At 35.0% G+C, this 15248-nt stretch overlaps 1 protein-coding gene across 1 annotated transcript in view; it reads right to left on the bottom strand.

The window, feature by feature from the left end:
• Nucleotides 1-7542, bottom strand: part of PDE4D (phosphodiesterase 4D) — a 313664-nt gene extending 306122 nt beyond the window's left edge. The window contains exon 1 of the mRNA XM_040089575.2: nucleotides 7274-7542. Coding sequence (XP_039945509.1) covers nucleotides 7274-7542 — 269 coding nt within the window. The remainder of the gene's footprint in view (nucleotides 1-7273) is intronic.
• Nucleotides 7543-15248: the final 7706 nt, after the last annotated feature.

Raw genomic sequence — 15248 nt, 5'->3', positions numbered from 1 at the left:
ATTTGAGCTGTCATAAAATTTTGAAAACATGTCAAACTGCAGAAAAAACAGGCAGGATCCCATGGGATGGGTCAAGTACAAATAAAATTTTAGGAAACCACAAATAAAATAGTAATTTACTCATGCAAAGTGAAAAAAAAAACCCAGCAAGTTTGCAAAATGCAGTCAGAGTAATGCAATAAGGGGCAATGGGGAAAACTGCTTGAGTCTAACAGGCCTGTGTTACACAGTAAGCTAAAAAAACTTGTAGCAAAACCTACTGAAACCTTTTGCACATTTTCAAAAACTTTCTAGAAAACAGATAATATCACCTTGCAAGTTTAAAACTTTTACACTCATGTATAATTACTTGTGATACAATTAAATGAAGACATAATAAAAATTCTGGGGTGCAATAGTACTTTAGCAGAGCAGGCACAGGTTTTGAGGAAGGTACTAAAAATAGTAGAACTCCAGGAACTCTGTTTCACCTCTGCTAATTTTTTTAGAATTTCCCCCAAATTCTGTCTAACACAGGACATGCCATTTGAGACCATAGGTCAGAAAATAGCATGGTCCAGGCATAGTACTTCAGTAACTAAAACTCATGAAGAAATTCCAATTTTACAAGGCAAGCAGGTCATAAGGAAGAAAAAAAGGCTCTATGAAAATAGTTGAGATACATTTTATTTTGACAGAAGAGGAGAGATGCAACAGATATTTTTATAAATAACAATTCCCGTCGTACCAAATCTAGTCAGCCAAATCTGTCATTTTTTCTCTTTCACTCTGATCTTTCTTGCTCAGTTATTTGTCCCCGTACAATAAAAACTCAGAATTTAGTCTTTGATTGCTCACTTTCTGATCTTTCTGAAGTGGTTTTCAAATTCCTTACCCAGTACTCTGAGCTCTCTTTAATACAACTCTTATTTGAGAAAACCCCTCTTTGCCATTTTTTTCTTTATGGAAAGATTAACTTTCTCCTCATCTGTCTTTCTTCAGGTCTGAGCTGTGGAGAAGCAATATTATTTCTCTGTGGTAAATAAATTTGTCAGTAGTTAATACCATTGCTCATCACTCTTTGCTTACCACAAGCCAGTCTGTAAAATATCAGAGAGGATCATCAAAGCTTATTCTTTTTCTCTGCCCCACTAATCTATGCATCCATACAAGTATGCACCTCCTTATGTAACCGAATTTCAAGAAGAGTGAAGATGTGGATTGAGTTACCTTATAAAGATGGTATATCTCTGTGAAAATAGTGTGAATTAAATTATTTTCTGGGAAAGATTAATGCATCTTTTATGATGTTATATCTTATGATGTTATGCATCTCTTTCATCTTTATATTTTATGTAAAGTGGTTCACATATTTTTCTAGAAAAGGAGTGTGGATTACTCAGTCTAAAAAGTCTGAAAAAGAAAGGATAGAGTCCATTCTAAAATGTAAGGTGTTACCTTGACTAAAACTTTATTCAATACTGGTGAACTGCTTTAGAAAGTGTGAATGAAGAAAAACAAATAAGTAGTAGAAGAAAGTGGTATTTTTTGAATTGAATAAGTAGGATTACATAGGCATATATGCACTTTATCATCATAGAAATATAGAACATGCTGAGTTGGAAGAGACCCAGCAGGAATGTCTAGTCCAACCCCTGGCCTTACACAGGAGTGACTCCAAGAGTCACACCATGTGCCTGGGAGTCTTATCCAAATGAGGTTTTATCGCTATCAGGCTTGGTGCTGTGACTACTGCACTGGGAAGCCTGTTCCCAGCCACAGTTCCCAGTGTCCAACGACACTCAGGGTGAAAAATGCTCTCCTGATATCCAACCTACACATCCCCTGGCTCATGCCGTGTCCTAGAGTTCTGTACCTGGTCATGAGAGTGAAGAGATCAGTACCTGCCCCTCATTTTCCCTTACAAGGGAGCTGTAAATCGCAGCGAGGTCTTCCCTTAGTCTCCTCCAGACTGAACAAATCAAGTGACCTGAGCCACTTTTCACATTGACTTCCTCTCCAGACCCTTCATCATTGTGACCTTCCTCTGGATGCTCTGTACTAGCTTATTGTCTTTTTTTTTTTATTGTGGCACCCAGATCTGTCCCCAGCCCTGGAGGTGAGGCCGCCCCAGTGCAGAGCAGAGGGGACAATCCCCTCCCTTGCCCGGCTGCCCAGGCTGTCTCTGCTGCCCCCAGGACACGCTTGGCCCTCCTGGCTGCCAGGGCACTGCTGGCTCGTCTTCAACTTGCCACGGACCAGGACCCCAGGGCCCCTTCCATGGCACTCTCATTCCCCTACACACAGCCAGCATGCTCCTGTCTCAGGCACAGAATCCAGCACTTGCCCTTGTTAAATTACATCCCATTTGATGCAACTCATTAACTTGATGGCAAACATCATCTTACTCAAGCAATCTCCTCTTCTTAAACACCAATTCTCCAAGCCGTTCCTGATAGGAGAAGTGTCCCATCCTCCTGATCACTTCTTCGTCCCTTCCCCGAACCTGCTTCAACAGGTCAATTCCTCTGCTGGGGTCCCCAGAACTGTATGCAGTACTCCAGCTGAGGTCTCACCAGCATGGGGTAAAGGGATAGAACCTCCTACAATCTGATGACCATGTTTCTTTTGATGCAGCCCGGTATACATTTGGCTTTGTGAACTAGTTATTCACTTACTGTCTCAAGCTAGTTATCTGCTTTGATGTTTCTTCCTTTGGAAATTTCTTCCATATTCCAAAATGTAATTACTTTAGTTCCCAAAAAGCACTGAGTAGTGAAAGGGAGGAAAACATAGGTATTAAAAATCTTTCAGGAAGATTTATACTGAAAGTTGGAAGAAAACAGTAGTGATAAAAAGCATATTGATTTAGTGTGTTACAGCTTCATTCTGGTTTCATAGTTGAAATGCACTGAACTAGGCTGTGTAGAATCACATCAAATTAAATATGTTGCTCTTTTGCAATCTACCTATAGCTAACACTTGAGGTTTTGTTGTTTTTTGTAATTAGCAGTAAAAGTGCGTGAAAAGATATTGTGCAATAAAAAAAAAGACAAACCTGGTTTTATGTGTATACTTATGACAGTTACATTCCTGAAACTTAAAATGGCACAACTTGCCCATATCTATCTAAACTATTTCTAAGGCATCTGTCATTTTCATATCTGAATACCAAAGCCAGTGTAAAATATTTACTATGGGTGGGGACAAAGACTGGCTAAATTCAGATGAAAGTACTTCATTTAACTTGTATTTTTACTGTCAGTATTGGTATTAAATGCTTAGGTTTGGGGGTGCATGTTTTAAAAAAACCAGCCAAATAGCACAAAGCCCTGAACATCAGGAAGTACTAAATGAACCCCACAAGAGCTGGAGAGGGAACAGTTATCAGAGGGGTACATTCACACTGGATCTGTGAACAACAAATCCATTTTATATGACTTAGAAGAGAGACGTATATGACTAGTTACTGTCTCTGAACACATACACAAATAAATCACAAAGGCAGCAAATGCACTGTCCAAAGTTATATACAACACAGAAAAAACCCAACTGGTTGACCATTTTGTATTCACTGAGAAGTATTAAGGCAGCAAACAAAAGTCAAAAAAACCCAAACACATGTGTTCCATTACTTCATCCTTTCAATTAAACAGATACAAGTTAGTTGTTATGTTCCACTGGCGTTACTATCCTGCTCCAAATATTTATGTTCCTTGCTTTTCCTCCCTTTACAAAAAGGGATTTTTCACAGAAAATTAAGGAAAGCTGACTTTCCGCATGAGTTAACTAAGACTGTGTAATTTAAACTATCTAAACATCCTTCCACAGATCTCAGGACAGTGTGTGTGTGAGAGATCACACACGGTGGATGTCCGCACAGATGGGAACAGACCGTCTCTTTCCCCAATCCGAAAGCCCTCTCTCCTCTCAAATCACAGCATGTGTGATTCCACCCTTGAGATCAGTCCTGCCAAAAGGCACTGAGGTAATCAGCACATTTAAAAAGCCTTATGAAGAGCAAACCAAGACAATCCAGAAACTGATTTTGTCAAGTACATACCAGAAGACTTAATTTATCTTGTCCATGTCTAGCTGTAATATGTGCTACAGTGTCACTATACTGGTGAGATCTTAAAGCATTAGGAATACTTTTACAGTAATACAATATAAGACAGATTTGTGAGGAAATGGAATTTGGGTTAGGGTAGAGTTTGTTTGAAATCCTGGCTACAAAACTTTCAAACACTTGTAGATGCTGGGTTTTTTCCTACAGATATTGCAGACAGATATTGTTTACAGACTGAGAGGAATCCAGGCTAAAATTCAAGATAACTAGTTTTAATTTCAGTTTTAGGCAGAACTAACATTCTCTTGAAACTGTAAGATATTCAGAAATTTCTCCAGCAAAAATGACGGCCTTATGTGCCTGTGCCACTTAAACCCTTCTATTTCAACTCTAAACATACTTTTTCCTCTCTAAAATGCTAAAAGTAGCAATTTATCTTTCAAGTTCTTGATTTAATTTGGGGGTACAGTTAGAGAAGAATAAGAAAAAAGAAGTAAAGAAGGACTTATAAAATGACTAAAAGTGATAACCTGATTATTAATATGAAAAGATAATGGTCACATGATTAAGAAAATGCATTTTGGTGTCAAAAGTTCTACAACTCAAGCCATTACAGAGGGAGAGCTATAGAGTTTATGATTAAAAAAGGGGGAGAAATAGGTTGCCAGAGCGATTAATGAAACTCCCACTCATTTCTTGACTGTATGGGAATGCTGTTTCAGAACCTTGACATCAGGGAGTTAGGCACAATCTAAATTAGGGGGTTTTGGCACTCTGGATCTGTGGTGGCTGTTTGGCAGCACTGTAACATGCAGCAGTATCTTTAGTGCCATACATTTATTTCTTATGCTACCTATATATATAACCATACATAACTTTCTAATCCTCGGGTGGGGGGGGAATAATAATAATTATTATATTATTTTATATATATATATATATATATATATATATATATATATAAAATAAAATTAGAGAGAGAGAGAGAGAGAGAGAGATTTTGCAAAGTCAGATCGGCTTACCAGCTTACTGGTGGTTTGAAAAAGATCATGTTATTAAAATTTTTATTATCTGCATGAACAGTGCACGAAGAAAAAAAAAGATTTATACATGAGTTCAACAATTTTTCTTAAATTACAAAACTGATTACATTAGAAATGCAAGTAAAATAAAGCAGAGATGGTCATTATGGCAGCGGACCAAACTAACTCCAGAATGGATCCTTCATAGTGTAACATTTTTAATTACGGTCACAACTACTCCATTTTCAAATGCACTGTTCTCCTACAAACTGTTTAAAGTGGATTTTTTATATATATATATATATATATATGGAATTAAAACCACTCTAGTACCTATGTAACCAAAGTGTACAGAAACCACAGGTCTATCACATAGCATCTCAGTTTTCTGGCTAGAAAGTCAGGACAGAAAAAAGTAAGGACTTATGGGTAACTGCAGGCTTCTTGGTCTTTGGCAACAAATAAATTTTTTAAGCCCTTCATAGCCTGTAACTGATCATGTATGTTATTGCTTTGTCACTTTAGAAATACTATTCTTTGCAGATAGTTAATTGTAACTTGCTACTTGACTCTGTACTTCTCTACTTGCTGGAAAAAAAATCATTACTCTGATCAGCTTATCAATGAAGTATTGATTTCAGGTCTAGTACTTCACACATTTGGGAAAACCTCAAGTGTTTTCTACACTCATCATGGTGGAAAAGGCATTTTATACAAACTTCTGAAGCTCACTAGAGAAAGCACATTTTTTAAAAAAATACTTTTTAATACTATGCCAGCCTGTGTCCTTTCATGTTGCCCAAAAGTGTTTGTTAACTTCATACCTGTCCCCTTTCTTTGTCTGTCATGTTATATTGCCTACACATGCATAATCACACAATAATTTCCCTCTCTAAACTTTCAGAATTTTTTTTCATCTTACACTGTAAGCCAGATCTACCTGAATTACTTTTTTAACCTCCACATTCTTATGTATAGGATGTTTTGTGAATTATTTAACACAGAACAGCAGTTTGAATTTATGCATAATTATTAAAGAAACATGAAATATCCTGATTTCATTCAGTTTTCTATTTTACAAATGCAATATCTGAACAGGTACATTGGTTTCAAAAAAATGTTCTTAAGTTATAAAGGCACATGGATTTTCTTATGCTTTTGAGGAGTAAAAATATTATTTTATACAAGAAGTGCTTTAACTATAGAAATAAATAGTAAAGATTTAAGCACACTAGTATACAATGTGCAATGCACATACCAATCACATAGCTATAGTGTAGATCTAATTTCAAGAGCATATTCATTTACTGCTTAGAATGCATGACTTATTTTCTTTGAACGTATTTCAACATCCTCCTTTCTTTATATTACATTTTTTTTAGAGGAATAACAGATGAGGGGAGGGAAGAACTCACAGGCAAAACCCCCAAACATCTCAGGTTCATCAAAGCAAACATGAGTGTGTTTTTGAGTTAATCTCATACACAACATCTTTTGAGGGAATAATTCTAAAAGTAATGAAATAATACTGCTGTTTTACAGGAGATAGATGCGAAATATTAATGTATTATTAGAATTGATCAAAAACATATCTAAGAAATGATCAAGATACCAAAGAAATACTACTAGTGATTCATTTACCAAGGGCTTATCTTACCATCTTTCCTGTTTATTCTAGCAACTGCTTTAATAAAAATCACTATTTCGCATGAAATATCTATTTCTATAATTCTTCTTTATCATGTCCTTCTTAATTTGAGCACTGTTAAAAGATAAATAAACTTATGTTATTCTGCTACGAATAGCAGAATATTGAGGAGTCCAAAATTGTCAATTTAAAAAAAAAAAAAAAAAAATCCCACAGACACATTAAAGAAAACATTGCCAAGTCACTCTGGCCAGAACAGCACAGAGTGAAATAAGTACTTCTTTTATTTTGGAAGAAGAAGAAAGAATGTAGTTATTACCTAAGAAATCAGAGGAAATTCAGCAGCCTTTGTGCAAGGAAATATATATTTTCTTACTTCATATGAATTACTATTTTAAATTTCTGGACTGCAATTAAGTTTATTCACAAATTAGAACTGTATCTTTCAACCAGAGAGATTAATGCAGAGATCAAACCAAGAAATATAAGCACAAACAGCAAAGAGATAAATAGTCCATGAAAAAAATTAATCTAATATTTTATCTCAGTGCTTACCAGGTATGTGCCACAGTGAAACGACGCTGTTTTGGTATGTTGCTATTTAAAAACATCCTTCTCAAGAGCCTTGGAGAGTTTCGAGGAGAAATAACTGGACACAGCCGGGTAGAAGCAGGTGAAGATTTTCGAGTTGTCCTGGACTTTTCGTGTTGTAACAGGTTTTCCCTCAGGGTCTTCACAAGATCTTCATTTAGCCATGGATTTTGACTGTGTGTATTATCCACTTCAGGAACAGGCAAATTGTCAGGACTTGTCTGCTGAGCCATGTTTCTCAAGTAACTTTGTTATTAAGGTCTAATACAATCAAATGTTGGCTTAGCTGTTTAAAATATTTCCGTTCTAAATCAGTCCCCACAAACTGTTCAGAGACCTTGCACCAGTTCAGCCTATTCTGTTTTCAACATGGTGTTGCCTGCCCTTAACGTCTGCCTATAGATAATGATCTACAAAAGAAAAAGCAAGCTAACTCCTCCACAGTAACCGATTAAACATTACCACTCATTTCACAGCCCCTGCTGCCAAAGATCACTTCTGAGCTATCATAGCAAGTGAGCACAAGAGGAAGAAATTGCTTTAGCACAACCTTTATCAGAGCTGTAAAGCTGCCTGTTAAACTATCGTAACTAATGTGCTGCAGCTGCTTGAGTGACTTCTGGTTATGTACATAAAAAGTGCTGGAGGAGGGCTTAAACATCAGATGTGTGCTCCTTTTGTTTGATTACTCTTTCCTTTGCTTATTCCTGAAGCTTCAGGGAGGTGGAGAGGAAAGGGGACTGCTGAATAACTCTTCTGTTTTTTCAAGGATCTACCATGTTCATTTTTCCAGGACCTTCCATGTTCCAGGAAAAAATTTAAGATTTCAAACGATTACCTCTTTAGCTAGAAAATGTTGTCATTAAATAGCGGAAAAGGGCTTAATTTCTGCCTTCTCCTCCCTGCCCTTGAGTCAGTTGATCACAACTAATTTTCAAATGAATTTAGGAAAGTCAGATACTTGCTACCATATATTTTTCATAAGAAAAAACCCTAATATTTAAGAGATGCACATGGAATAAGATTGTGGTAGCTACTAGTATGTGTTTAATGAGATATTCTTATTTTATTATTTTTATCATAATATTTCCACTGCTTGAAGCAAGAAAATGCCTTTTTTTTTCTATTCAGGGATGATGGGGATATAAAATATCAAAAGCTATTCAAAGAGAACTTACAGAAAATAAAAAGGCAAAACTACTTGCATTTATTTGGTGAATGCATACAGCTAAAATTCTTATTTATTTAAATACAATTATGAAAATAAGATATTGGTGCAATTTCATGATACAACACCTTTGCCAATCAAATTTGAGCCTTATACATTTTTCAGTTCTAATAAAATCAATAACTTCATTTATTATGAAAGACAAAGTCTTTATAAACATGTTAAACTGTTGATAACTCACTAACAGCAGATGAACTCTAATAACACGAGCCAGGTGAAAATTTGCTTAAAGTTTTGTTTTACAGCAACAGTAACAACAACAGTCTTTTCAGTTATAACCATACTTCCTGTTCATCCTAGAGGAACAAAGAATCAACATTTTGTGAGGGATTTCTCTGTGAGAGATTTCTTTTTAAAATCAGAACCATGGTTTCATACAGTTTTCATTGTTCCAATATATTGTTCCTCTTATACTTTGTCTTAGAATCCAGCTATCCTTTGTGAATAAGAATTTCCTTTGAAGCACACACAGTGTCTTGGCTTTCGGTAAGATGAAGGGCTTTTACAATTGCATGACCAGGTGTGAAAGGCAAATACTGCTCCCTGTTTTGCAGCAAAATCAGAAATCCTACAAAAGCAGCTTTCTCTCACAATGGAGAGGAATCACCTTTGTACTTAGCACTGAAGCGACAATTCCTGATGAGGATTATAAAGAGAACATCATGATGCTGACAGGAGTAGATCGGAACAGCAGAGGAAAGGTTAGCTTACATTAAGAATGACATTGCTATCAGGTGTCAGCCCCATTGTGTAGACAAGTTTTACCTGTACTGCGTCATGAAATTTGACAACAATGTACTTGCAAAATTAACTCAGTATTGAATAGCACTACAGAATGCAGAAATCACTGTGCATTATGTTTTTGTGTATTTCTCTAAGATTTTATAGAAAATTTAATCATTATGTAAAAATTAACACTGAACAAATATAGAATGAAGCCCAGATATTATTAAAATTACAAAAAAAAAAAAAAAAAAAAAAAAAAAAAAAAAAAAAAAAAAAAAAGCCGTTTCATTAAGAATAAAATTAAAACTGGAAATAGAGTGTTATTTCACAGGGAGAAAAATAATTTAACTAACACATAACTACCACAGTAACTCCTTCCACACCTTCTTGATTGGATGAGTAGTACAAACAGAACTGGTATTCAACAAGTAGACAAAATAAAAGCATGATATATTAAAATGTTCTTAACTGTGGGAAAAAAAAAGAATACCACCCTCTGTGTTTTTTTTTTCTTTTTTAGTAAAAAACCCCTAACAATTGCATAATAATTCCAAGTACTGCTTTTGAGTCATTCAGTCTGTTTAACAGGAGTTATGTTCTTTTATGCTATGAAATACTGCCATCTGATGTCTATTCCAAGCATAGTCTTCAGGTACCTGCAGTGGCTTTAGAAAACTAGTCAAACTGATCCACTGGAGATCAACAATCACCGATGTCATGAGGACCGTTAACATTTATCATAGTGGGCCTGGGATCATATTTTAAGGTGTTCCATGTTTCAAAGGTAATTATGGAAAAGGAAAGCCTTAGTCCAAAAATCAGAAGTTTTATTAACCTCGTTCTTAAACTAAGTCAACAAGGGCCGTTGACATCTTGGATTACAGGTATTGAGTGGGTTTGTTACATTTTCAAAGAGGTAAGATATCATGTATATAGAACAGCAGGATAAATCCTTTTAACAGAAAAAGTGAACTAAGTAATTATTTGCACGAATAGCTAATGAGAATGCTTTTCCTCACTGTGTCAGTAGGTTCAGTTTCTGAACATACATGATCCATGTTCCAGATACCACATTTTGGCATATGCCTGCCCATCTTTCTCCTCCTTGTACTCAAAGGAAAAGCTATGAAAAATCTCAAGTAGGCTCATAAATTGAAATTAAAACCTGTGGACTGATTTTATTATAGACTAGAAATACAAAATATGAACTAGAAATAATCTATTTCAATATGAAATACAGAAATAGAAATGTGAAAGTCTTCACTCTAATAAAAAGCAGAGATCTAACTTTCAGCAATATCAAATAAGCATTACGTGAGTTAGACAAAGTGCTTAGCTTAAGAGTCAGGATTGGGGAAAGATAAAGCAGAAAAATTACAGTAGCATGAGATGTTTACGCAGGTAGTAGAATAAAGATTTAAAACTGTTCCATAAAGAAAAAATGGCATGTAGAGTTTAATGTGTTAAAAAAAACCCAACTAAGTACTTCTTTTTCTATAAAGATTAATTGAGAAATAGCCCTACTAGACTATGTTATAATTTTTTAAAAAAATCTCATTTTCTTGCAAAGACCACCAAATTTATTAATAAAACTTGGAAAACCTGAGTATGTGTTTTTCACACACATCAAGAAAGCATAGGTACAACTAAAAAACTTCTCTAGAGGTTTTAATCAAGATTACAAAAAAAAAGAGGTATTTTTACACTCTTTTATTCTGATGGGTTCTGATTGGCTCTTCCCTATTGAAATGAAATCTTGAAAATTTCTATTAAATTCAATACAAAAGTTACTGGTCCTCTTGAAATGAGAGCATTTGAGAGCCAAAATATGCCTAGTTTCCGTGAGTTAATACTGACAGTGTTTTAAGCATGTTGTATGTCCTATTTAACTGACAGTTAAATCTAATTTTGCAAATTTTATATACTAATATCTCATAGGTAAAAGTTATATTAAGAACAGAGGTATCTCTGTCTACCATACATTTAAATGAATCATTATAAAGCTCAAAACAAAAGCATAGAACTAGAATCTCCTAATAAGTGAAATTCATTACAAAAAATCTAGAAGTACCAGGAGTTTTTATTGTCATCCAGTGGCCACCTAAAGATACTAAAAAATAAAATTAATGTGTTCAGTTCTTGTACTTTTCACAAAAGTTCATAAGAAATATGTATCTTATGATAAATGTACTTTAAAAAAATACAGGCTGATGATAAATGTACTTAAAAAAAAATACAGCTTTAAAGTACTTTTCTATTAATTACAAAGACTTTCTGAGCTGCAGCATATAGAAAGAATAAGTTAATTGGTTCTGCAGAGAATACTGTGCAAGATTAAACAAGTATTTGATCTCACATAAAAGACATTAAACAAGGATTTTAAAATACTTTCTTTGTTACAACAACTTTGAACACAGAGTATGATAAACTTTAACATTTTTAACTGCTAAGCAACATATAAGATCTATTATGTGGTTTTGTCTATTTTAAATTACCTTGAACAGAGTTTTCCTTATTAGAGAATAAATGCAGTCACTTGGAAGGAACAGAACTTTTATTGCATCTTACTTGGGACCAAGTAGAGAATTCCAGACATATAGGAATGCAAGCCAAAACCAACCCTCCCATGTGTTACTTCTTTGAAAGCAAGCAGATCAGTATCAGAGGATCACAGAAGTTGATAATGACCTCCCCTGATCAAGTCCACTCTCCTGCTCAAAGCAGTAGCAGCTGTAAGGCCAGAACACACTGAGGCACTCGAGCACCTGAGAGTGGTACAGAAGTGGAGAAAAAAGAAGAAGTCAGAGGTGGTTGTGAAGAATGGCTGGTATGCCATGGTTTGATTTCCTGGAGCAAATAACATAATACTGAAGATATGAGGTGACTGAAGAGAATTGTTCCAGATAAAGTAGAAAAGAAGTATCTTGAGTGGCAATGTGATTCTTATTTGGAAATAATAAGGCAAATAAATGAATTGAGGAGCACATTAGTGAGGAATAAAATGATAAAAGAAGAAATTACCAGGTGATAGAAGTCTAAGTAAAACATTTTCTGTCAACAAAGTTCAATACCTGCCAATTGTCACATTCTCAAAGCACTGGGACTGTATTTATGGATTTGCCAAGTGAAGGGTAATGCTTATCAGACTCTTTTCCTAGCAGTGACATGCATGGCCTGCTGAGGAGACCACAGAACCGGCAGCTGCCAACAGGTAAGAAGGGGATTGGTTGCATTTAGCACAGAAATGGCAGGCATCCACCAAGAGATAAAACCTTTATTAGACCAAGGTATGGGAGACACATGCACCTCTAAATATTCAAAGGAAATTCTAGGCTGCTGTATTCACTGTCTGTCTTTGATCTGAGTACATTTTTAACATCCTAACAGAACAATGGTTCCTAAAATGGCATTAAAAGACCTTTCAAAATCATATTCAGATACACATGCATTTATAAGTATATTTTCAAAAAGGAACAGAATACACGGGAAGTATGGTACGGTATAGTATATTTTCAAAAAAGGAACAGAATACACATGAAGGATGGGATGGGATGGGATGGGATGGGATGGGATGGGATGGGATGGGATGGGATGGGATGGGATGGGATGGGATGGGATGGGATGGGATGGGATGGGATGGGATGGGATGGTTACCACTATAATAAAACCGTTTGCAGTCACTTAAAATTCTAGAGCACTTTGATTCTTGAGAAGTTTCTAATAAAAACATTTCAGGATATCAGCTCAAATTCACTTTGAAAGTCAACAAAATGTGACTTCATCAATAATTTCTTTTTTTTTCCCCACACTTGCAAATACTGTCATGATTCCACAAAAAAACCCCCACAAACAAACAAATAAACAAAACAAAAAAACCCACCACATTTCATAGGGTAAATTAAGGGAAATTAATGTACTTCTACACAATTATATCAAAGGACAGGCAGGAGTGTTAGGCAGCGTTTCTGACACAGCAATGCACAAATATATCTGATAACTATTAGTTAATTCCAAGGAAAGGACTTGGCCCACATGAGCAAAAAACAACTACAAGCATAAATTTCTTTGAAGAGCAGTCCTGAGGAGAAGGGAAAGGAGAGGTCAGTGTGAAGGACACTACAGAAGGAACCACACTGAGTCAAATCCCCCAGTCTGTGTTTCATAGGGATATAGACTTCATTTAAAAGCACAGCAGCTAAACAAGTTGTTGATTGTAAGTCTAGATCTCTTAAGGATAGACTCACAACAGATAACTGTTAAAACCTTCAGATAACTGTTTAGCTTAATCATGGAAGCATAACTCTGCCTATAGCTTGATCATGGAAGCATAATTCTGCCTATTGCTAGCAGTGAATGCATCATGGCTTTGTAGAAATCTAAGGATTATAAAGTATCATAAGTACTTGGCAAAAAGTACATCGACATTCCAGATTCCTAAACTTTAGAGTTTATTTATCAAGCTAGCACAAGCAATATGTATTGCCAAACTAGACTTAACCCAGGCTCTCCAAGCATGGTGGTTAAGCCAGAATGTAATGCACAAATAAACAAGTATGTTTCTCTGAGGTCAGACACATGCACAGACAGTTTACTTTATAAGAAATCCACACCATCTGTTGTAGTTCAAATAATTTGTTATTTTGATCATGCATTAAAAGCTGAGAAGAATTCAAAGAAATATTTATAAAATTGTGAGGTACTAGAAGAAAAGAAAATAACTGCGAAAGTCTATAGTAAGACTGCATAACTAATTGACTTGTCTGGAGATGAGCTACTACTTAATGGCAAAAAAGTAAGTGCATTAAAAGAGGAATAATAGCCATTTAACAAGGTTTAAAATCACAGGATACCTCAGAGCATGGAGATTTCCTTTTAGGCTGTTAAACTTGTAAATGCTTCACTTCAAACCTGTTATTGTAAGATGTTTTTTAGAAGTCTGAAGTTCCTAAAATTTTGAGTAGAAAATAAAATGAAACATTAAAGAAATAACTACTCATACAATTCACTTGGAGTAATTTCTGTATCTTTTCTATAGATGATAAGCCGGTCACTTTGCAGATTTGAAAGAATTGGAACATAAATAACACAACTGATGTTCTACAATGTTATTCAGAATTGGCACACAGAAAGAGTTTCAAGAGGAAAAACTTCCTTCCCTACATGGAAAAGCTTGGGATTGTGATACTTTAAATGCACAACACTTTTTCCTTTATAGAATTGTCCCAGAAAGTATGATTCTCAGAAACCCTTCTGTAATCAACTGTAGGTATATGTGTGCTTGCCAATTCTACATTGTGTCGTTCTTAATCTTAAGTAGTACTTTAGTAGTCCTACTTTCATAAATCTTGCATTGAAATTTATTTCTATCTTGCAGAATTCTATTCTGAAGTTTTAAATGCTGTTAGTTTTTTCTAAATGTCCCTGGAAAGAAACCTTCAAAACTCCTTTTGGTTGCATATGTCTTATAAATTTTTTGTATAGTAAGAGATCAGGTTTTTTGTGAGACTAGCACAAATAAATAACGTCTTAGAGAAAAATGGAAAAAAAGTGGGCATTTTAGTGCATCTATCTAAAAACATCTGAAATAATTTTTGAGGTATATCATAGGGTAATCTTAATTACAGAAGAATAAAAATATATTTAAATATAAAATATACTTATTTAAATCTGAAATATATATAAATCTGAAAATATGTTTAAACCTGAAAATATATTTAAATCTTCAGATTTAATCTGCTATCAGGTACTCCAAGGGACTGCAGTAGTCTGTGAAGTAAAGAAAACTAGTATATTTAGGCAACAAATATAATTAACAGAGCTTTAACATCACCTTATAGACTGGCCAAAATTATTACTATAGAGTTTTTTTTCTCAGCCCATGTCAATTGACTTCAAATGTGGACAGGAACTATCTCTAAAACTAGGACAATTAAGTTAAAAATCATCAATCCTCTGTCACCCTCTACAGCTGTACCACCACTTCAT

The sequence above is a fragment of the Hirundo rustica genome, chromosome Z (assembly GCF_015227805.2).
Source record: "Hirundo rustica isolate bHirRus1 chromosome Z, bHirRus1.pri.v3, whole genome shotgun sequence".
In the NCBI taxonomy this organism is placed as follows: Eukaryota; Metazoa; Chordata; class Aves; order Passeriformes; family Hirundinidae; genus Hirundo; species Hirundo rustica.
Note: the sequence above shows the minus strand (reverse complement) of the source record. Positions and strands in the feature narration are given on the sequence as shown.